Genomic DNA, 23,035 nt, shown 5'->3' with positions numbered 1-23,035 from the left:
CATCACCCCAGCTCAAGAAGAGGAGGATGGAGGGACTGAACTAATGGAAAGGAAGGAAATAAACCCTAACAACTGAGAGAAATAAAGCTCATCTAATCTGCTCTTGTTCTGCTTCTTTTTATGTTTGCCTCTATCTTTCCACTTTTATAGAAATGTATTATTATCTTTGTCACCAAAATTAATTATGACAATTATTCTTGGAAATTTCTTGTACATTTTTCAGTTTTCTTAATTAGTTTGGGAAAAAAAAAAAAAAAAAAAAGTCAAAATAATTGTGAATTTACTGCAATTAAGGTCCAAACAAGCTGCACTAGTTTTAACTAAGATGGGTTCAAAGACCAATTAAACAGCTTTATGAAACAAAGATGACAGGACACAGACAGCAAAGAGTTCAGAGAATCTACAGGGCTGGAGAATTAAGAAGGTTAGACTAGCATCTAGAGAATATAGAATTTTCACTGTGATTGAACCTGTCATCTCACTGATACACAGATATGTGGCTTCAAAGAGCTATATATTATTTTTATCTTGTCTGAAGTTCTGATAATTGCATGATTGTAGCTGAAATGTTTAAAGACCTTTTGTGTGATCTGTTAAATTTTTTAAGTATAATCCTATCTGAAGTAAAATTGAATAAATATGAAAATAAGCTGGCTCATTAATCTGCAGCTGAAAAGGTGTCATTTTTCTCCTAATTTCTAATGTCTAGAAGCTTTACTAGGCATTCAGAGTATACTTACACTATGTATTTATAGTACTAATTGTATAGTATTTATATATTAATTACATATTTTCAAATAAATATGGCAATAAGTAGTAACGTTTTACTATACTTGAGAAATGAGTGAAGCATTACATTCAGATACTGCAATGTAACTGGTACACGTTTTGACTGAATATTTACTTCAGCAATATATACAAGGAATGTTTATATAGCAGTCCCAAAAGAGATATTAAAAATAGGTAAAATGTACTCAGTTTAATAATAAACAGAAGCACATTAAAAGAACAACAAAAAAACTCATTAGCTTTTTGAAAAAAAAAATCTATCATATATGATTAACCTTTCAGCTACAGAAGTACTAATTCTTCAGTATTAAAAATAGTATGTGTAAATGTGGCTTTTTTTCATGTACAATCAAAAATAATAATGAAGGATCTCTTTGTTTACTGAAGAAATAAACTGAATGTAAAAGATTAAAATATTTTATTGAAGTTTTTAACAATTTCTTATCCAGAGAAGCGCAGATAGAGACATAACAACTCAGTCATTTTACTGCTCCCAGGAAAATTGAACGTTTAAACCTACAACCAGTGTGTAATTATTTCCAAACTAAGTAATGCACAATGCATTATTTGAAATTATTGTTTGAAATTATAACAAACAACCAAACAAACAATTTACTCTTAAGATGACATTTTAACATAAAGATATTGCATGTATTTGCTGATATGGTACCTGATGTTAAAGCACCCTTGGCTAAGTTTTACAAGTGATAACAACTGCAGTTCTTGCTGGCTAAACTCCACTTCAGTGTTCTTCCATCTGAACATTTAGGTCACTCTTGCTCTCTCTGGAGTGGTTTACGCTCTGGAGGTAGTATTGGCTCTAGCTTCTGCCAGCGCTTTGGAGGCCAGAGGATATGAGTAGCACGGGCATGTAGAAGTCCAAGAGAAACCTGCACCCAAAATATAAACCAGAGAGAATATTAAATATGGCAAATTAAGTGAAATCTGGGAGATACATGATGACTTGTTAGAACAATGAGAGAATACAAAGCAGAGAACTTTGTATGCATAGTGTTGTATGCATAAAGAATGCATTCTTTGTATGTGTAAAGAATGTTTGTATGCATAAAGAATGCCTCATGCATGTAAGGAGAGAAAAAGAAAAACTGCTTCAGTGACAATTCTTTTTTTTATTGATAAAACTTTTTGTGGAACCCAATACAACTTGCTGAAATGCATTGTTTGTAACAAGCATGAACTAGGATTGTCTTTTCAGATTCAAGAAGCAGCAGCCAGTCAAAACAGGTGAGATATTTTATAATCCACCAAAAGCTTGTGGTGATTAATTCTTTTGGGTATGGCAGATAAAGGTTCAATTATCAGTTCTGGATAAGTTCAACAAAACCTGTATTTCAGTTTTGAGCTACATACACTAACCATACCAGGATGTTATCTTTTCTCAAACGTGCTGTACTTTCCACGTCTCTTTCTGTCTTTCAAAATTCAGTTTTGTCTCCAACCAAAAATAGAAATTACTGTGAATTGTAAATATTTCCCTAGGATGAAAATGTATTTCTGGCAGAATTATTTGAAATATGTTTATAAATAAAATATTTTTGAAGTTTTAGGACTACTTAAAACTTTATTCATGTTTCTTGTAAATGTTTTACAAGAAATTTAATATTATTTATTAATGTGTTATTTCAATAATTTTGCTTTACTGATGTATTAATTCAGTAAAATGAAATAAAAGTCAATATTGGAGTGCTTACAAATGAATCTCTTATAAGTGACATGGTTTAGAAAAATGAATGGCTTAGAAGACCTTAAGAAAATTATAAACAAGGCTCTTTTCAAATACAGTATGAAATGCTTGCACTAGAACATTTTGAAGATTTTGAAGAAATGTCTAGATTAAGAAATTTTGAAAACTTTTAAAGATTTTTTGAGAATAGAACTGTCTCATTTTCAGATTGGGATTTTACAGGCTTTGCTGGTCCATACTGGTATGGAGTTAATCTCACTCAATTTGAAATGCCTAAAGGACAGATTTCAGCATCTTAAACTTTAGACTCCTTCTGAAAACCTTAATGAGTAATAAGCTTCCCACCATAAAGTAGCCAATAATAACAGAAAAGTTACAAAAAAAAATCAAAACAAAACAAAAACAAACATGGTTAGAAATATTGCAATGTGCCTTTATGTGAAAAGATTAATTAATTTAGACTCCTATATAGAAAACAACAATTTTATAAGTGGCATCTGGAAAGCATGTATAGGCCTTATTTGCCTGTTATGTTATAATTTCTCATAAGAATAAGAAAACATCAGATAACAGTTTTTTAAACAAATTTTAAAGCCAAGAAAAAGGACTTGCTTCTTCAGTGTGCACACTTACATCATGCCTGACTACATTATACAGGATACTGAAGAGAACATACCAGAATAACAAACTGGTTCAGAAAATAATAGTAGAAGCAGATTCCATCACAGATAACTGAACAGCATGGTCTCTATGATCCAAATTAGGAAACACTGAGAGAAAAAATATGTACTTCCTTTGTCCTTATATACTAATGAGCTGATATTGGCTGTTATAGGAGCCAGAAGTTAAAAGTACTTCTGTTTTGAACCTGTACATTCTTGCTTAAAATTTTATGTAAACTCAGTTCTTCAATTCCATTTCATTTCTCATCACACCAAAAAAAAAAAATAATAATAATAATAATAAAAAAAAAAATCAGTAAGCAGGTAATTCAGCATTTTATGCAAATGGACACCAAATAGGCCCCTAGGAATATCTTCAACTAATTTTCTTGATTTAATTTCATAGGATTAATGTATATTCACCGGTCTCTCTCTACTACATAATCAAATCAGTGAAGCTGAAGTGGTCTATATCTAATTCCATATTCTGTAGCTTGATGAAGCAGGTGCTGAATTACTTGAGTATAATTTGGTTACTTAATAACCCACAATATCTAAAAGAATCTGAAGTAGATCACTGAAATCACAGTCCAGCATTGTATTTCACTTGCTTGATCTTTTGCAAGGATCACTTATTTCCGATACATTGCTTCTTTATCCTACGCTTAAGCAAAGGACAATATATATCCAGACTGCAAAATGACAAAAACTTTTTGATACGATTTAGCTACATTTTTTTTTTTTTTAAGTCTTGACATAGTTCTGTGTAGTTTTTTTGATATTTACAGAATTCACAATATCCTTTATCTTAATTATTCCATAAAGTGTTCTGCAAATGTAACATCACCAAGTGGATTTGTTCTCTGAGTATACAGCGTAATAGCATACATTACAGGTTGGTGTCAAAATAAAAAACTACTGCAAATTCCACTACTGCATATAAAATATGACAGCATTTGTACAGAGAAAAATATTAAAATACTCTTCTCAAACACAAATACCATCTCATTTTCAAAGCTCTGTGTTTTTCTCAGAGCATTGCTTGTTACTGATATCAGTAGGAGGTCTGTACACAGACTGAGAATATAATAAATGAATCAAAACTTGTTTGAAGCTCAGACTGGGAATAATTTTGCTCAGAGGATTACTTCTACTGACCATCATCTTACTTGAAAGTAATAAAAAAATATCCTTCTCATAAACCTGATTTACAGGACAACATGACAAGTGTTAAAAAGTAAAAAATGGGTATTGTAGGGTTATGGACGTCTTTACTAAATAACAAATGACAGTGATGCTATAGCGCTTATTTTATAATAACTTAAAGGCTCACTTTAAAAGCACCTTGCTGTCTGACTTCTGCAAAGAATCTTAATAACTTTTGCCTATTATTATTCTGTAGTAACCACAGAAGCCATGAATTTCACAGAGAAGAGAAGAACAGAATTGTTCGCAGTGAATAACCTATCCTTGTTAACGGGTTTACCCTCAACAAGGCTAGATGTGGACTGAGGGTAAACAGAGAGGACACACTTTCTGTTGCAACAGTGAAATACTGAAATAATCTATTAAAATAAAGATTGATCAGTTCCCTTACAGACATTACTTATTCTTTTTACTTAAGAAAATAAGTTTACTGCCTTCTGACATGAAAACTTTTTGCTAATATCTCTTGGTCATGTTTGTAAATGAAATACATTCCTCAATCTAAATAGTTGATTCTTATTTCTGCATTATGAGCTATTAATTATTCTTGCTGTAGCAACAACAGATGTTATTTTGAACTGAATCCATCTTATTCTCCCCAACCTGAGCTCTTTAGGCATTATTATTTTTTAATTTATTTTTTAATATTTAAATATGTAATCGACCAACTGAGAAGCCTTTTTTTGTTTGTTTGTTTGAGATAGAAATTTTATCACAAAACAAGTTTTGAATGAAGTTTTGACACTGTTACTGTGATAAAAGCATATTTCCTCAAAGCCTGCTTGTTGTTACTATGTTAGTTGCATGGAGATTGATTAGTTTTTGCACTGCATTAGAGAAGATAAGCCTAAGCTTGGTTGTGCTATCAGCAGTTATATTTACATATTTCTTTCTCATTCTGTCATAACAGGCTAGGATAAGTGCACCTCTGTTGGTATAGAATAGGTAGTTGGTATACAGGCAAGTATGTATTACTTGTCTTGATTCCAAAATACATCATTTTAAAATTCTCAATGATTTACAGACTGTACTTTCCACTTTTTCTCATCTGTTTGCTATTTTAAATCTTCACTGTCCCTTAGCATGATGCTTTTTCTAATCTCTAATCACAATGGGACAAGCAGCACTGAGACTGAGAATCCTGTGGAGAAGTAGCATGCAGTGGTGCTCACCAAATCTTCTATGAAATCCAAGTCCTCAGTCCAGATTTCAAGAAAAGGAAAAGTCTGGATAAGAATGTGACCTTAACAATGGTATTCTCAGCTTTCTCAGGATATGGAAAGTCTACTCAGGTTGTGATAATCACTTTAGGTTAGGAGCATTCCCCAAAGATATCTGTTTGCTTCTTTTCCCCTTGAACCTTTGGTGAGTTGGATCTAGATTAAACAGCCAGGATTTTAAAATTAACAACACTAAACCAGGAAAGTACAGTAGCACTTAATATAACCTGAGAAAGCAATACAGAATCAAAAGAATAGGTGTCTACAACCTTTTCTATATCTAGATTCCTAAGTAGTCAGTTTGCTAATTAGAAGTAATAATAAGACAAAAAAGACAAAAAGCAGTACAAGAACATTTTGTTCTGCTGTTATTGTAACCCTCCAAGCCAGTATTGCCATTGCTAATAACAAGCTGCAGATCTTGTACCAGCTCTGCAAGAACTTCTTGCTCAGGCTTTGTTAGAACTGCCCTTGCCTGCTAGCATTTTATTTAGTTTGCTTAGCTGCAACATTTTTCCAATGATCCGCTGGTATATTTTGTTATACTTTTGCTTATATTACTTATATTTGCTTATATTTCCTTATATTTGCAGAATCTTTCAGTATAATAGTTTTTGCTTGTTTCTTTGTATATATCAAAAAGTAGAAAGAAATGTATTTCTATGTAGAAAGAAATATTTATTACCTTCATGCAATAATATGGGTTACATGATTGTAGGCATAGGATATTAAGAAATGGGCACAGGATGACCCTGAAGACTGCAAGTTTAAATAGCAATGATCACTTGAAAAGCACCTGAATGGGGAGGTGGACAAAAAGGTTTTAAGGCTATCAAAGAGTTCAGAAGAACAAGGAGTGTAATAAACACACAATGTACAATAAATACAGATAAAAAATGATTTGCCAATAAGTGAAGAAACAAGGCAAAATACATGTCAGGAGATGTATTAAATTAGCACCAAGAAAGTGAGGAAGAAGCAACAATCAACATCGCAGTCCTCCTGGTGAAGAATTCAGGATGCCCACACAATTTGTTAAAACAGCTTTTCCCCTCTTTTTGAGGAGGACAAGTGCTCCAAATAGTATAAAATAACATAAGAAATCTTGGAGTATCTAGATGTGACACAGGAAGATAAGCAAAGAGAATGGGAAGATAATAAAAAAGCACAGTAGCAATCTATAATATTGGATCAACACAACAATCTTTTCTTAAGATGCACTTGAATAAGTACTTAAATATAAATATACTTCCTCTGAAGAAAGAAATGCTACTTAAAAATACTATCTTAAAATGATCTTGTTTTATCATGTTTAAACCTAGAAAAAAAAAATAAAAAATCATTATTAATTTGTGTTTTGTCTCCTGGTCCCATTAATAAATGTTTAAATTGTGCAAATCCTTTAAATCTCACTGAAAGAGAACAATAATAGCTACCTAACTAGAAACAGAACATTAAAAACGCCACATATTTTAACCTGTCTACCTGAGAAATTTCATCAACTGCTGGAAAATCACAATTTTTAAGGCATACATTATTAGCCTTTGGTTTTGAGGAGTCACATTTGCTTTAGTCTCATATGCTGTATAGCAGTACTGCACAGGCCTTCCAAAATCCAAGGACAATGACAAACATGCAAACACAAAAATTAAAGTTCTCTCAAGCCCAAAAGAGAAAACAATACTAAACACAACTGGTGTTTCAAATTATGCTTTCTATTCCCTGAAGTACTATATTCTCACTATTTTTTTTGTTGTTCTTCATATATACATTAGTAAAGAATCTTTATATACAGTCTTTCACATGCTCTTCATTATGGAACATCAGCTTACTTAAAACAATGTCCTCAGATTTTCTGTTGCATAACACAACATCATTGGGGATGGGGTTAGGGGAAATCCTCTAGCAGTAGAGTTGTATGCAGACTGCATTTTACTGACTGGATACTTGTTGCTCCCCACAGAGGTTCTGAAAGGTACCCATGCACAGCAGGTGAAAAAAACCCTAATATGGAGCTAGCCAGGGAGATTTAGAGATGACCAGCAAACATATGGATTCTGAAAGACTGGAAATGTCAAATTTTATGGAGGTTGAAAACCATCTCAAAAAGGATGAGGTTAATGAGAAAAGAGAGTTATGGACTACTTCATCCCCCAAAATCTCAAAGAAAATCTCAGGATAGAAATACCTAGGCAACTATGCAGTGTTTCAGCTAAAATACTAACAAAAATATATAGTATGGGATAGGTATCTGTGTCAAATTAGATTGCTTGTCTTTAAGAAAGGTTGTTACGCTGGGCTTTGATATTAGGTTGTAGGTGTAAAATGGTCTCACAGAGAATTCTCCCAGTAAATTAGTCTCTTCAGAAAATCCATACTTTAATAGAAAGTAAACATGATTGCTATTACGTTTCATTTTCTGTACATGGCTGAACTTTGAAACAGCTACTATCAAGTGCAGTAGCAGGAAAAAAGGCTCAATAAAAATAAAATCTTGTGGATTACAGTAAAATCCCAGAGAAACCACTTCCTCTAGTAGAAGTACCTGGGATAATGAACAATGGCAGAAGAAACAAATATCCTTGACCTCCTTCTTTTTCTGTATGTAAGAATCACAGAAAGATGAAAATCAATAAATTAATGTGTAAATAAAACCATACCAAAACAGATTTTGTTTAATTTACATCAGCTTGCTGAAGGTTAGCAAAACAAGATGCTAACTAGCTCATGAATATTTTTTAAAAAATACAGTAATCGATTCCTTTCAGCAAAATACTAGCATCTTCATCATTCTTTCCTCTTGTCCCTGAACAAATCAGACCTAATGGAGCCATACTGATCTAGTGACAAAGAAAAGAATGCAGCCCATTAATTTTGCTAGTAAGTGTCCCATTACGGTTCCATTAGTTTGATAGCTGAAGCAGCAGCTCCAGCTAAAGATAAAACATTCCATATGCATTTTCTTTCACTGAGCTACAGTATAATCAGTAAAGGTCCTTATCAAAGTTATCAAATTCAGAAGTATTTATATAGATAGCAAATATATTATAAAAGTATGTGTAAATTTATAAATCCCCATTGTGACAATAATTTAATTTTGAGAAAGTTTTAAACTGTGAAAATTGTGACACTCAAATGTGACGCTCGGAAGTGATGCACATGCACTACATGTGCATGCATGCACAGACATAATAGCAAAGAGTAATATGTTTCAAATGCAATGGATGATTCCCAGAAACAAAATTTGCCTGTTAGCACAAAATATTTGTCTGAAATTAGTATAACAATTGTGACTGCTCTGATCCAACATGGTTTTGTAGTTTAAGCTGTTCATATCAGAAGAAGTAAGTGCATTGTAATAAAAGCTCATCTTATTGATTGAATTGAAAAAAAATGTAATTTACTAAATATCAAAATAACTGGGTTATATTCTTTTTTGTTCAATCAAGTCTGCACATCTACTTTAAGCCTTACATTTCAGAAGAGGTCAAAGAAGGAAATGATCACTGAAAACAAAATATTTTTCACATATTAGATCTTTCTACAGTTATCCATGCATAGAGACTGGTTTACCTTGAACTTGGATTAACATTTATAATAGTAGTGGAGATATAAGGGAATACATTATCAAGTAGTGTATTTTTATTCAATTTGTGAAGAAATCAGTTGCCAATACCTAATATTAGTAAATTATATAAAGTAGTGGGCTGGGTACAAATAGTGTGTGAGCTAAGTTCTGTCTCAGTGCATTATCTTGGAATAGTCAAGGATACATTATTGAAATGGCACCAGAGTTAATTAATTTATTTGTGCCTTCCTAGTTTTTTCTTCAGTGTTTTCTAAAGAAGTATTTTAAAAAGAGGTTAACATATAACAGAGTGCTACTAGTCTTTTATCTTCAGTAAGTATAGCATTCTTAGAAATTATTCTTTCTTGCTTATGATAACGCTAAATAGGTCTATATTACGCTAAATAGGTCTACAAAAAGATTTACAAACCAATCTATTATTTATTTTAGATTTCTAGTTACAAAAACGGTGAAAGAATTTGCTTAGCGCACATTATGATGTGCTTTGCATGCTGCTTATACATAAATATAATTTAATAGTTAAAAGCTTTTTAATATTTCACTGGGTGAAGCACAAAATTCAGAGACTAAATAGGATTGCCACTAAGTCATGTAACTCAACAGAAGAACAACATGTACTAATAGCATTCATAAAAAAGACCCACATTTAAAAGCAGTAATATATTTGCAATTCAATATTTTAAAGAATGGATAAATTAAGTGGCAGGAAACAATTTTCACAACACACTTATTATCTTCACATAGAAAGCATTAGCTATATCCTAAATCTGTGTGTATCAATTATTCAGGAATATATAAAAGCCTTCAGTGTGAATTCCTATTCAGCAAGGCATTGTGTTAGTGCCAGCAGAGTCAGAAGAATGTCAGGCTTAGTGACATTTTTCAGCTTACTACACTGATATTGATTATGTGTACTGTCTTTGACTGAATACTTAGGACACTATGCAGAAATGCTGTACGTTACAAATTAAGTTGATTTCCATTTTTGTTCTGTTTTGTGTCATTAATTCAGAGTTTCATTCTAAAGCTTTGGCAAACACAACTGTAAGAGATGACAATGGCAGGTGTCACAGATTAGCTCCCAGAGCTCACAAACTACCCAGAGACTGCATTTGCCATCTCACTATGCCATTATGCTGCAGACCCAATTCATCTCTATAGGATGCTGCTTGAGCAGGTGAAACCATGCTCTCCACTTCCCTTGTTTGTGGTGTTGTGTGCTCTCCATGGCACCACTCTGGCCACAGGATTGACTGTGATGCTCTTAAATGCTGCTGCAAGATTGGACACTCATGCTCTGCTATCCAGTACACACTCATGGAGATGTCCAGCAAAATCTGCCTCTTAGAAAGCAGGACCTAGCAATGAGTGACTAGCATTGCAAAGCTGAGCAAACAAGCTAAGATGAAAGATCAAATTCCACCAAAGTTCTGGAAGTGTGGCTGCACCCACACAAAATTAATCCTTTTTTTTTTTTTTTTTTTTTTTTTTTTTTTTTTTCCTCTCGGAACACAATAATAGTCTTCAGTTTCTAGATGCACTCAAATTCTTCCTCAAGACAAGTGAATGGAAGAAAAAAATCCTGCACATTAGTTACCTCTTGCATCTGATTTGTATTCTACATATTCTTCCCAGAAACTCAGGAAAGCCCTCTGTCTCACCGCTCGGAAAACAGGGCTATTTATAAACCCAGAGAAGTGTCAACACCACGGGATGTTATGGAGAACATCCCATCCTACTGCTGCCCCTACTCTGTAAGGGGTATTGCCAGCCTGGGTGGCTCTGTTAATGAGCACTGAGACAGGGTGGCATTGGCAGCACCAGACCCCAGGCATCTGGGAACCGTTATTACCTTAAATATTACTTGGCACATACCTGGCAAACAGGGAAGATCATGCTACTATAATTATCAAATGCTGAGGTAAGGAAAAAAATGACAAAGTATAGAAGGTTGGCAGTAGCAAGAAGAGCTAATTCAGGAAAGTAGGTGAGAAAATACCTATGAATTAAAAAATAAATAATGGTGCAGCACTTTACAATATTACAACTGTTATTGGAGAAATGTTCAGACGTTTTCAGTAATAGCTTGTATGTTCAGCAAATAAATCTGCCAACATACTCAAAGCTTCTCCATTTTTATCACACATTTCCACAATTTTAATCTGATACAAATGAAGTTGTTGCAATACTGTTAATAAAATCATTTTGACTTTCTCTTACCTTAAAAGACCACTGTTCAACAGACTATTCCACTTACTTTACTAAATATTTCAAGAAAGATCCTACTGTGAGGCTTACTTATATTTTATTCTAAAATGGCATACAGAAGCAGTTTGACTTACAGAAAGCATGCTGTTGGCAATATAAGCTATGAAAAGCAATGGGGAGTAAATATTCAATGAGCAGCTAGGATATCAAATAGTCATTAAATAGCTTCATGATATGTTATTAAAATTATAAAAGACTTTTTAATAGAGGTCTTTGTGTGAGGATGGCTAGAGCTCATCTGAAATGGTAAATTTCATCAAGATAATTGTAAATGTGTAATCTCTCTGGGCTGATTTACAGGAAAAAAATAACAAATATTTTATATATACACAAAGATCTTTCTCCCCCTTATAGCTATGAATTTAAGAATGTTAAAATACTTCCTCTCTTGTCTTTATCTGATTTATTCTGTATGTTTGTTGAACCTACAGAGAAGAGATTAAATGCACTAAAATCAACATTTACTTTACTTGGAAAAAACTATGCCCAAAACATTCATTTTTTCCTTAATCAGTCTTAGTATTACTTAGAATTCCATGTTTTTATGACAGTGTGACAATCGTCGAATTCTTGGTATAATTCAGATCATATATCTATCCTTTCACTTTGTAACAGAAATCGTGATTAAATAATCAACATTAAAAATTATGAATATAATTTCCTCATCCTACATAACTAATCCTCTTCATATTCATTTTTTTTTCTTTAGTTCATTGTTGATCAGCTTAAGATAATGGCATAACAGGTTCTGCTGAGGAAAAAAGCTTCACACACACAAAAAAAGTAATCAGAAGTATATTAACATTCATATCCTTATTCAGATGCTGTTGTAGTTCTGTAGTCTAACTTCTACAAAGCTAGATTTCACATGTCGTCAGATGATTGTTTAATTCTCCACAGAAAACTCCCTCTGCAAGGAAACAGGTTTCATGTATGGGTATGGAGAAGGAAATTTTATAGAGAAGTGACTATATTGGGTGAAACCACCAGGCCTGTCCCACTTACCAGGGCACCCAGGCAGAGCTGACTGATCTTGACAAGAGGCAGGAGACCAGCAGTTGGGGTGATGTAGCTCCCTGTCATTATGCGGATGTCAGAAGAACAAGGAAGGAGAGGAGGAGACCACATTTGAGCTTCCTGACCATTACAGGTCCAGTTCATTGGCCTAAACAATGAGGTCCATTCTGCCATTTGAGATGTCCCAGGAAAACTTCTAATGGCTACTGTGTCTCCTCACGGAGGGGGGTACAAGATTCCTGCAAGTCCTGTGCTACTTCTTACTGCACATTAATGTCTCAGATTCACTAGGGCATAGGAAAAATACTTTGTAGACAGTCACGGTGTCCTGGTTTCAGTTAGGACAGTTATTTTTCCTCCTAGTAGCTGGTAGGGTGCTATGTTTTGGATTAGGATGAGAAGAGTGCTGATAACATGCTGATGTTTTAATTGCTGCAGAGCAGTGATTACACTATGCCAAGGACTTTTCAGCTCCTCGCTCTGTCCTGCCAGCGGGCAGGCTGGGGGTGCAGCAAAAGCTGGGAGGGGACAAACCCAGGACAGCTGACCCAACCTGGCCAAAGGGGTATTCCATACCATCTGACGTCATGCTGAACAATATATGGGGTGGATAGCTGGGGTAGGGGGCTGGCTGCTCGGGGTTGGGTTGGGCATTGGTCAGCGGGTGGTGAGCAATTGCATTGTGCATCACTTGTTTCGTATACATTATTATTGTTATTGTTATTATTGTTATTATTATTATTTTCCTGTCTTAATCAACTGTCTTCATCTCAACTCATAGGCTTCACTTTCCCCTTTCTCTCCCCCATCCCAGAGAGGGAGGGGGGAGGGTGAGCGAACGGCTGTGTGGTGTTTAGCTGCCAGCCAGGTTAAACCACAACACACAGTCGCTCTCTTCAAGACATATGGTATTCTTCCTGGAATATCCTTTTATTTCTTCCCCCCTTCTATTTTCCCCTTGATCTCTAGTTTTCTTTAACACACCATTAAGTAGCAAGACGGGATACTATAAACCAAATAACTGAGGCACTGACTGCGTTCATTCAAAATGAAAAGTTACCTTCCTCTTTAGCCAAACACAGTAACCAGATTTAATCCACTACTTCGCCATCAAGAGCTATATTTATCTCAAGAAGATATTAAGACTTGTTCTTAAGCTATATAGCATGAGCAAGAAAGTAATGGAAGACTAATGAATTCAGTTTCCTGCATATTTAATAAAATATTCTCTCATAGTCGTAATCAAGCCATAGTTCAGAAAAGCATGTGCTGAACTTTAAATATTCAAGTAAAACACTTGAGCACATTATTAAAATTAAGTAAAATAAAATAAAATGAATATAATTTCCAGAGAGCTGATGATCCAGATTTATTAACTCTTTAAATTACTCAATTTTTCAGATTATATGCAGCTATTAGGCTACTTTAGAAAAATATAACCACACAGGACTGCCAGGTCATCAGTAAAGCGAAAGGATTAGCACATTTAGGAGCTGAAAGATCTAAATGTTAAAACTTAACACCATTAAAAATAATTCATTGTATAGAGCTCTTCCAATTCCAGAATAAAAATCAACCAAATTAAAATTCCTTTTAAGCGCTTACCTTTGTTACACAACCTTACTCAAGATATACTGCAAATCAAATATTTATTTGTACATCAATGTTTTAGGGGACAGAAATCACATTTTAGGTCAGCAGCAGACCGCATATCCATCATCATTGCTATAATGCCTGGAGACCCAAATACTGTCTCTGACATTAGCTGAGGAGACAGCAGTAGTGATGTGCAGACAGCACATCCTGACACATTTTCATCAGTCTGCTCTGGAAAAATATAGTCTGTATGTTTACTGAGTTGTTTTTTTCTGCATCACGATCTTAACATGCAAAGTAAATAAAATAAATAAATAAATAAATTTAAAATAAATATGATTCTGAAGCCATTATGCATAGTTCATCTTCTAGTTTGCTTTACTATTCTAGCTGAATTACTGTCAGCTACAGGTAAAGGCTATGGAATTGCCATTGCTTTGCAAGGGAGATCTGGCAACCTGTCTGAAGAATCTTTGTTCCCTTACTACTGAACAACTTAAGCAAGCCAATCTGAACTTGACGACTGTGCCTTCTTGTTTCCCAAACAATATTATGTGCATTTTCTTGTTCAATGAGTCCAATGCTTATTTAATTGAACAGAAAAAAAAATAAAAAATTAAAAAATAAAAATAAATAAACCTCACACCAAAACCTGCGGAGACATGCTTCCATGCTATATTGTAAATTTCTTTCAGAATCCAAGTCCCAATGCTGTCTGGAGTCACACACACACAGAGGAGAATCTGAAGCTGCCTTGTCCTCAGAAGTCTCACCATCTGGTGGTATGCACCATTAACCCATTTGAAGAGTGAATCAATCTCAAACTGGAAGCTGCCACACCGTATGTTTGTGGCCATGAGGATGGGATTTTAACCATGAGTCAAATGCATATTATGAGTCAAAATCACGATACTCTAAACACAGCAAGTAAGAAGATGGAAGTTAGTATCTAACGATAAGGAAAAGTGGAGTTCTTTTGAAAAGCAAACAAATGCAGGTCCAGAATCTCAACAAATTTCAGGAAAAAAAAATAAAATAAAAAGGAAGTTGTAGATAGAACAACAACTTTGGGTAGGTGTTAAGAGTTGCTTGAACAACTCACACCCTCAAATTAGGTTTCCTTTCCAGGCCTCAGTAACAACACAAACTCAATGAGCATTACCTACAACTGGAAAACATTTCAATTCAGTACTAATGCATTAAGTAAGAGGTTGAGAGCTTCAAACTTAGCAAAAATAATCTTTAACCTCCATTGCAATGACAGTCCCACACAGCAAATTCTATGTTCTACAGTAAAGCAGCTCTTTCTGCAATCTCAAAATACTTTTACATCACCTTTCTTCATACTCTCTTCCAGATCTCTACAGAAAATAATTTATAACCATTGCATGGCTCTCTAGTACGTGTTTGTGCAGGGAAGCACCGATCATATCTGGACAGGATCCTGATGCTTTCCTATGTGTTAAATCAAGTTACAACTCTGCAGTGACTTCTCTGATGCCATTCTGGCGGTCCTGTTCCTTTCCCATTTGTGTGTCCAGAAAGGCCAGCTGGCCTCAATTATTCCTTTTTGAGGCTTCTGAATTGCTGGCTGCAGTGTTCCCTAGGCAGAAGATACCACCAATCTTCCTCCACTGCCAAGCAGAACAGCACCTAGCTCAGGTTCCTGGACTCTCCACTACATAGCTCCATTATATTTTATGAGGAAGGGTGGAGAGCTAGGCTTAACTGCAAGCAGAATCTGGATGAGAAGGGATACAAAAATAATTTCCATTACAGATCTATATCCAAGTTCAAACAAACAGGGAATGCTGCAATAAAAAAGCTAAATTCTGTGGCATCTGAACAAATACTTAATTCTCTGGCCATAAAACAACACCCTAGGTTAGACCATGACTGAGATTAATGGGGCATGTCCTATCTCCCTTGTCACTTTTTTAAACCTCATCTAGATTCACAAAGAGCTGTCTCAGCTGTCTGATTGCAATGAAAGCAAATTGTTATGGTCATCTTTTGAATCACAAAGAATATGGGTTTCTAAGGAGAACTCCTCTAAAAAGAGATGAAACAAATATAAAATCAGTAGAATATATACTGTATATGCTATAGCAACTATCCAGATAAGAAAATAATAAAAGTGATTTGTTCTTGGAGGTAATATTTTGGCTGGCCTCGGTTATTAGCTTTAGCGCTTAAAAAATCTTTAATACTTCTCTAGTTTCAGTTGCTGAGTTTACAATTCAATCAATTTTTGTTGTGAAGTAAAACTTACCCTTGCCCAGCCCTTTTGACTTTGCATTTATTTAAATGCAACTGCAAAAAAAAAGTAATAATAATAATTCTACTAGCCTGTACTATGGCATTACTATGAACACTGCTTAGTCACTAATATTTATTTCTGAAAACACTAAACAAAACCATTGACCTGATAAAAATGCTAGACAGGGTATATGAAATATATGTACAGAGAAATTGAGACTCTCTCTTAAAAGTCAACATTTTCTCAAAGCTGTGACAATCAAAAAAAAGTTCAATTACCACTTACCATCCTTTAGTACATTATATATATCATCATTAACTTTGGTACAAAATACACACAAAATATTCCTTTAGTTGACTGTCATAGATGTGAAGCTACTAAAAGATATCATATCAAAAACTCTATTATGTCAAAGCACATCTACTAAATTTATCTCTGCTACACTAACAAGGTTGAGCCTATTTGATGATTATCATTTGAGATTTATTACTGAGAACCATGCCAAAATTAATCTCTATTTAATGAGTTTTTTTGAAAGGGGTTTAAAATATCAAAATTTTGAAACATGCTCATTAGAACTATTTGTAAGTAATTTAAAATGATAGGTTATAAATAAGTTGTGATAGGATCCTAAAGCCATGTCAGAAATAGTGTTCACATGACAGACTGTCAGAAAATTTCATGCTTGACACATGGGTCCAGTTGATCACAAAATAGTGACATTTTTATTATTGCCTTGAAAAAATAGAAAATTAAATTTCTGACCTTGCACATATTTTTTCTTTCCCTTTCCCTCCTAGATCATGGAATATTGACATCATCCAACTGAAAAACTAGAAAATTGAGAATTACTCAATTTGTGTTCCCCAGTTTCTCCATTACCAAACACCACTATTACAGTATGAGACCCATAAGTTGAACAGAAAAGGTATCAAAGATGCTCACGAGGCCTTAATTTTTCTCAGTTTGACAGAGACGCTAACATGATGAGTTATGGCATTTCTGTGTTAAATCCTTTTTGGATTTGGAGTGTGTCAAATTCTATCAGTCAGGAGTCAACAAGTTTCTCATGACATCTCACCCATAGGGAAAGCATTGGGTGCAAGTTTTTGTTTTGCTTTGCTGTTTTAAGCATATGGTGAGGATTGCTGTAAAGGTTCTGAAAACTCCTCAGCCTTCAAAGTGTAGTAAAAACCTGCATAAAAAAATAAAAAAGTATGAAACATATAAAATAAATATTCAGAAATAAAAAGTGCCCTTTATTTTTCATAAATAATCCACTTGAGCTGAGGAGTGTTTAAAATTATAGTTGCTAACAAAAGTACCAGAATTATTTTTGTTAATAATATGTATTTGTTCATCTACAGAAAGTTAATTAGATGACAATAAAACAAATGGATATTGAATGTCAAAATGAACACCAGAGTATCTTTGTTACCAGTGATAGGACAGTGATAGAAAAATGAAAATAAATAAATAAATAAATAAAAACCTGTATATTCATTTTTTTTTCATAACTTTTTGGTTGTGATTGTAATTTTTAAGGGTATTTAAGAGTCAGTTACTGACACTGGTGTTCCCTAGAGGAGACAAAACTATCCAGAACCAATAATGAACCAAACAGAACCAAAATGTTCTGTTGTTTCTAAATAATGATACATTATGTATATAAAAAGCCATCCTGAGCTGTGAAATTCTTAATGTCTTAGTTTCAGATGTCATTTGAACTTTGGCAGGAGTCTGGAACTCTTCCTCAAACTGATTAGTAACTTAATTGAAAGCTAGTTGCAGTAAATCTGAGAGGACTGTTCCTGTAAGCCAGTGCTGTTCTTCACGTATAAGGACACCTGAATCTGACCCTAAGATTTATTTCCTTTGTAAAATATAAGACTAAAACAAAACCAAATGTAAAATGTAAGATTAAAACAAAAACAAACAAACAAAAACAAAACAGTTTAATGGAAGATTGTAAAATATGCATCTGTTAAACTTCACCTCTTGTATCTTACTGGTTTCAACTGTTAATGTATAGAACAGAGCAAACAGCAAAGCTTAACAGTATTATAACTGACATAAGTAGATGACAGTCTAGTACTGTCCTGCATTTTCCTTTTGATGAAGACTATTATTTCTAATACGCATAAAGTAACAATGCCATAGCTTGTCATAACTTATCTGGGAAACAGGAGAGTTTGCAGTAAATGCATGCGATTTATTAATGTCACTAGTACACAGGCACTTTTTTTTTTTTTTTTTTTTAATGGTACCTACTAAAGTGCTAAAGAAATATACTCCAAGTCACACGAAAAAAAAAAAATCAGAGAAAAAATATTCACTGGAATACTAAGTTTTACAAAGCAAACCAAGACAAACAAACAACAACAAAACTCGGATATTTTGAGTTCTACAACAGAAATGTGAATGCCACTAAAGATTCTTTCCAGCATTAAAAGGTGTTGATGACCTGAGGGATTTGTTTAGAGAACTTGTTTTTCTACCAGAACAAAGCCTTACTCAAACAAGGAGGAACACTCATTGCCTCCGAAATTTATAAAACTCCTGTCCATTTATGTGAATAGTGAGCAGCCAATTGCCTCACAGACATTAGACTCAGACAGTTATTAGAATATAGTGCAGACTACTGTAAAATTTACAATAAGACTGACACAGAGCTTATTAGATTTAAAGGATGTAATTTCATTTGTTTCAATGGACACTGGTTTTAACCCTATTGGTATGATCCAGTGTCTACTGAAGCACATGGAAAAATAACCACAAAAGAAATCATATGCAGGCCCTATTCTAAGCTCCTTAAGTGGATGAAGACAGAAATTCAGAGAAGATTTTTATTACTGTTGTCCCTGGCTTATCCTGTTGTATTTTTTTTTTATTTCAAGTGTACATGCTTTTACATAGAAAAAGTTCGTTGGAAATCATCAGAGAACAATTTCAAAAGATTTCTGTGTATACTTGCTACAGTCTTGCCTTCTGCAGAGCAACTGCCTACATGAACATCTTTCTGATCTAAAAATTGGTGTTTGCATGCTGGAGAGCTAATAAAGCAAATACTTTAGGTGTTTTAATAGCCCCAAACTAACATAATTTGAGTTGTGAAGACATAAGAAACAGACTGATTTAAGTTGTCATTTAAATACTCTTTGTTGAAGTTCTCTGATGTCTAAAACAAAGGTGTGAGAGAGCAGTAATCTCTGATAAAATATTAAGGTTATTTAGAGTATACTCTTGAAATCCTGTGAGAAAATCATCAAGTTTGGATTCTTCCACTTAACACAGTAGCCTAAATTTAAAAACACATTAAACTCTGTAGACAACCAGTGGAAGGAGAGGACCTCAACAAAGTAATATAAACTTGCAGTAAACAACATAAGTCTTTCCCATTTCTCTCCATGGACTATAGATGGAGGCTAGGCAACTGTGCTATTAATTTGGGTGTCTCTGTTCAAGGCTTACAATTAGATTAAAGGAATCTGAGTTTTTATATTGCCTTAAAGATTATGTAATGTTCTCCATTAAAATCCATCTATTCAAAAGGCATTCTCAAAATAAATGGAAAACATAATTTGACATTAAATTAACTTCCTAAATGACTTAATTCTAAATTTAGAGAGGACAACAGCAAAGCTCCCTTTGGATTTCACCAGCCCAAGATCAGTATACAGTACTTGATACTGCAGAGGAGCTCTGCGGAGAAGGACCTGGGGGTCCTGGTGGATGACAGGTTGACCATGAGCAAGCAGTATGCCCTGGTGGCCAAGAGGGCTAATGGGATCCTGGTGTGCATTAAAAGGAGAGTGGCCAACAGGTCGAGGGAGGTGATCCTCCCCCTATACTCTGCCCTGGTCAGGCCTCACCTGGCGTACTGTGTCCAGTTCTGGTATCCCCAGTACAAAAAAGACAGGGATCTCCTGGAAAGAGTCCAGAGGAGGGCCACAAAGATGATACAGGGCCTGGAGCATCTTTCCTATGTGAGGACAGGCTGAGAGACCTGGGTCTGTTCAGCCTGGAGAAAAGAAGACTGAGAGGGGATCTTACCAATGTCTATAAATATCTGAGGTGTGGGAGACAGAAGGATGTAGCTAACCTCTTCTCAGTGGTTTGTGGGGATAGGACAAGGGGCAATGGCCGCAAGATAGAACACAGGAAGTTCCGCACCGACATGCAAAAGAACTTCTTCACGGTGAGGGTGACAGAGCACTGGAACAGGCTGCCTAGAGAGGTTGTGGAGTCTCCTTCTCTGGAGATATTCAAGGCCCGTCTGGACGCCTACCTGGGCAGCTTGCTCTGAGGAACCTGCTTTGCAGGGGGGTTGGACCCCATGATCTTTAGAGGTCCCTTCCAACCCCTAAAATTCTGTGGTTCTGTGGTTTCCTCCCAGCTTCATGAATAAATACAGAGGAGGGGAAAGGTGTGGGGAGAGAAATGTTGTTTGTCTGTTTTCCTCAGAAAACTATGGCAGAAATCCTTCTTTTTATACTAAAGGAGAGCAGTAATAATTGCAAGCGGATTACTGTACATAGGTTACAGTGTTTGAAATCTTACTGACCTTGAGTAGAATCAGTTCTGAAGTGCAATTCGTTAAACAGCATTATATTACATGACAGCTATGGAAGTGAGTGAATATGAGAATAGTAAAGCCAAAGTCCCTTGGGGTAGTCAGATAAAATGTAGCAGAACCTGTCTAAATAGCACATTTGTTATATCTAATTTTGTTGCTTTAAAATGCTTCACTCAGGAAGCGGCTATGCTCAGTGGCAGAAATCACCTCACCTCAGCTATAACAAAGACATTGTTGTATACTGCCTCTGTTCTAACCATGGCTATATGCTGCCCCAAACCCCTACCCACCCGCCCCCCCCCCCCAAAAAAAAAAAAAAAAAATGCAAGGCTGGGTTAAAATACTCATTTTAGAAGTAAAACATAAATGAAAAACAAAGACTTCTTGGCTACTATTAAATTACTCAAAACTGTCTTTTTATTAAAAAAAAAAAAAAAAAAAGTTTATTTAAGATGAAGTACTAGGTTTTATTTTTTTGATTCCACTTTCAGTGAAGTAGATGTGACATGTTTTCTCTATGGTACCACATCTGAAATGAGTTAGTCACTTTATACTACCCACAGTCAAAAGAACTTCATCTAAAAGTACTTTAAGACTGGATGTTTTTTTGTGAAGCCTGAGCAATCTGCAGACAGTGAAGAATAAAAATGTATTGAGGATTCACTGCAAAACATGCAATCATGAGATGCAGAAATAATTGCTGGAAAATATCAGAAGCTGGTGTGCTATGGAAAGTTTGGGCTTCATCTAGTTTTAGACAGTTCTATGTGTCCTGCTAATTCTGTGTGTCAGGTTATGTATATAGTATTATTCTATTATAAACAAACAAACAAAAAAATCAAGTTTTTTTTTTTTTTTTTTTTTTTTTTTTTTTTTTATATCAACCAAAGGCATGTTTGACAATTTCCTGTTCCCTTACTTTCAATACAATTATGTCTCAAATGGTGCCTAGTTTTACTAAGGGTTAACTAACACACAATGCTTTTAGTCATTTATAACTTTTGTATATGGTTACATTAATCTAACATGACTCTAAGTTTCATTTTTCATAGTATTTGTTAAGCTTAAGTGAACTATATGGTTCTGGTTTCAGTTTGAAATAGGAAAGAAAAGCAAAAACTGAGAGAAACGAAGTGGTTATATTTAACAATTTATGCTGGAACTCTGTTTCTGCAAGTAGTGCATTAATATTTTCTCTGAAATGAAGTGTCCTTGATATACTCTTCTTGCGCTTTATACTGTTCCATGAATTATAGAAGAATCTACACTGACTGTATATGCTGTTTTGGAAGAATCACTACCCTCCTTAGACTGAAGTAAGGAAAACTGAGTCATCCAATCAGTAGTCTCTTGGTATCATCACAGACTTGCCCAAAGGAAAAACTGAAGTTCAACTAGAAAATTATCTTCAGAAATAAGCCTTGGGAAAGATATATTAAGCCAGGTTAAAAGCACGTGGACACTGTTTCTAGGAAGAAACAACGATTAAGGAGACTGTTAATTGAGATGTGTATGGCTATTTGGAACGAGAGAACATGATACAGTTAGTTCCTAGAACAGTGTAGCTTTTCCATCTGAAGATGAAAGAAAAGTGTGCATAGGCAGGTACTAAAAGTAGATGCAGATTTATTATTTTTTATTAAGTCATGAACATACCCTAAAATTCACACACAATTCATCTGACAGGTCACAAACCTTGATATCTACAGAATTTGTAGCATTTTTAGAAGAGCAATAAGAGCCAAGACATTAAAGACTGTAGAAAGGCTGGCACTATGCAGAGGGACCACTGCAGATCCTGAGAGTTTTTTAGCTGGGAAGCCTCAACATTTTCAAAGATTAGACTGCAGAGCAAGGCAGCTATCACATTTTATGCATCAGGGAGTTCTCTGTCTAAAAGTGCTACCTATCTTGTCAAGAAAGCACTAATTTTAGAATAATTTGGAAATACTGTAATATCTGAAAATTAAATTGTCCATCATATTTCACAAATACCAAAAAAAACAAGTAGAAGTCACTGAGAACTTCACTGTTTCTCTTCCCGCTTAGCATTACTTTTGCTGCAGGAAGCATGCAATCCACAGTTGTTTGTTATCACGGTCTTTTCTTTTCTTTTCTTTTCTTTTCTTTTCTTTTCTTTTCTTTTC

At 34.6% G+C, this 23,035-nt stretch overlaps 1 protein-coding gene across 2 annotated transcripts in view; it reads right to left on the bottom strand.

Annotated features, from left to right (window-relative positions):
• Positions 1–1,184: 1,184 nt before the first annotated feature.
• IMMP2L (inner mitochondrial membrane peptidase subunit 2) overlaps positions 1,185–23,035 on the bottom strand; it is a 436,484-nt gene continuing 414,633 nt past the window's right edge. For both annotated transcript variants that reach the window (XM_035332214.1, XM_035332224.1), the window contains one exon: positions 1,185–1,679. In XM_035332214.1, the coding sequence (XP_035188105.1) occupies positions 1,560–1,679 (120 nt within the window). In that variant the 3' untranslated portion in view covers positions 1,185–1,559. The remainder of the gene's footprint in view (positions 1,680–23,035) is intronic.

This window comes from Oxyura jamaicensis, chromosome 1 (genome assembly GCF_011077185.1).
Source record: "Oxyura jamaicensis isolate SHBP4307 breed ruddy duck chromosome 1, BPBGC_Ojam_1.0, whole genome shotgun sequence".
Taxonomy (NCBI): Eukaryota; Metazoa; Chordata; class Aves; order Anseriformes; family Anatidae; genus Oxyura; species Oxyura jamaicensis.
The sequence above is the reverse complement of the archived record's forward strand: the minus strand, read 5'-3'. Positions and strand labels throughout refer to the sequence as shown.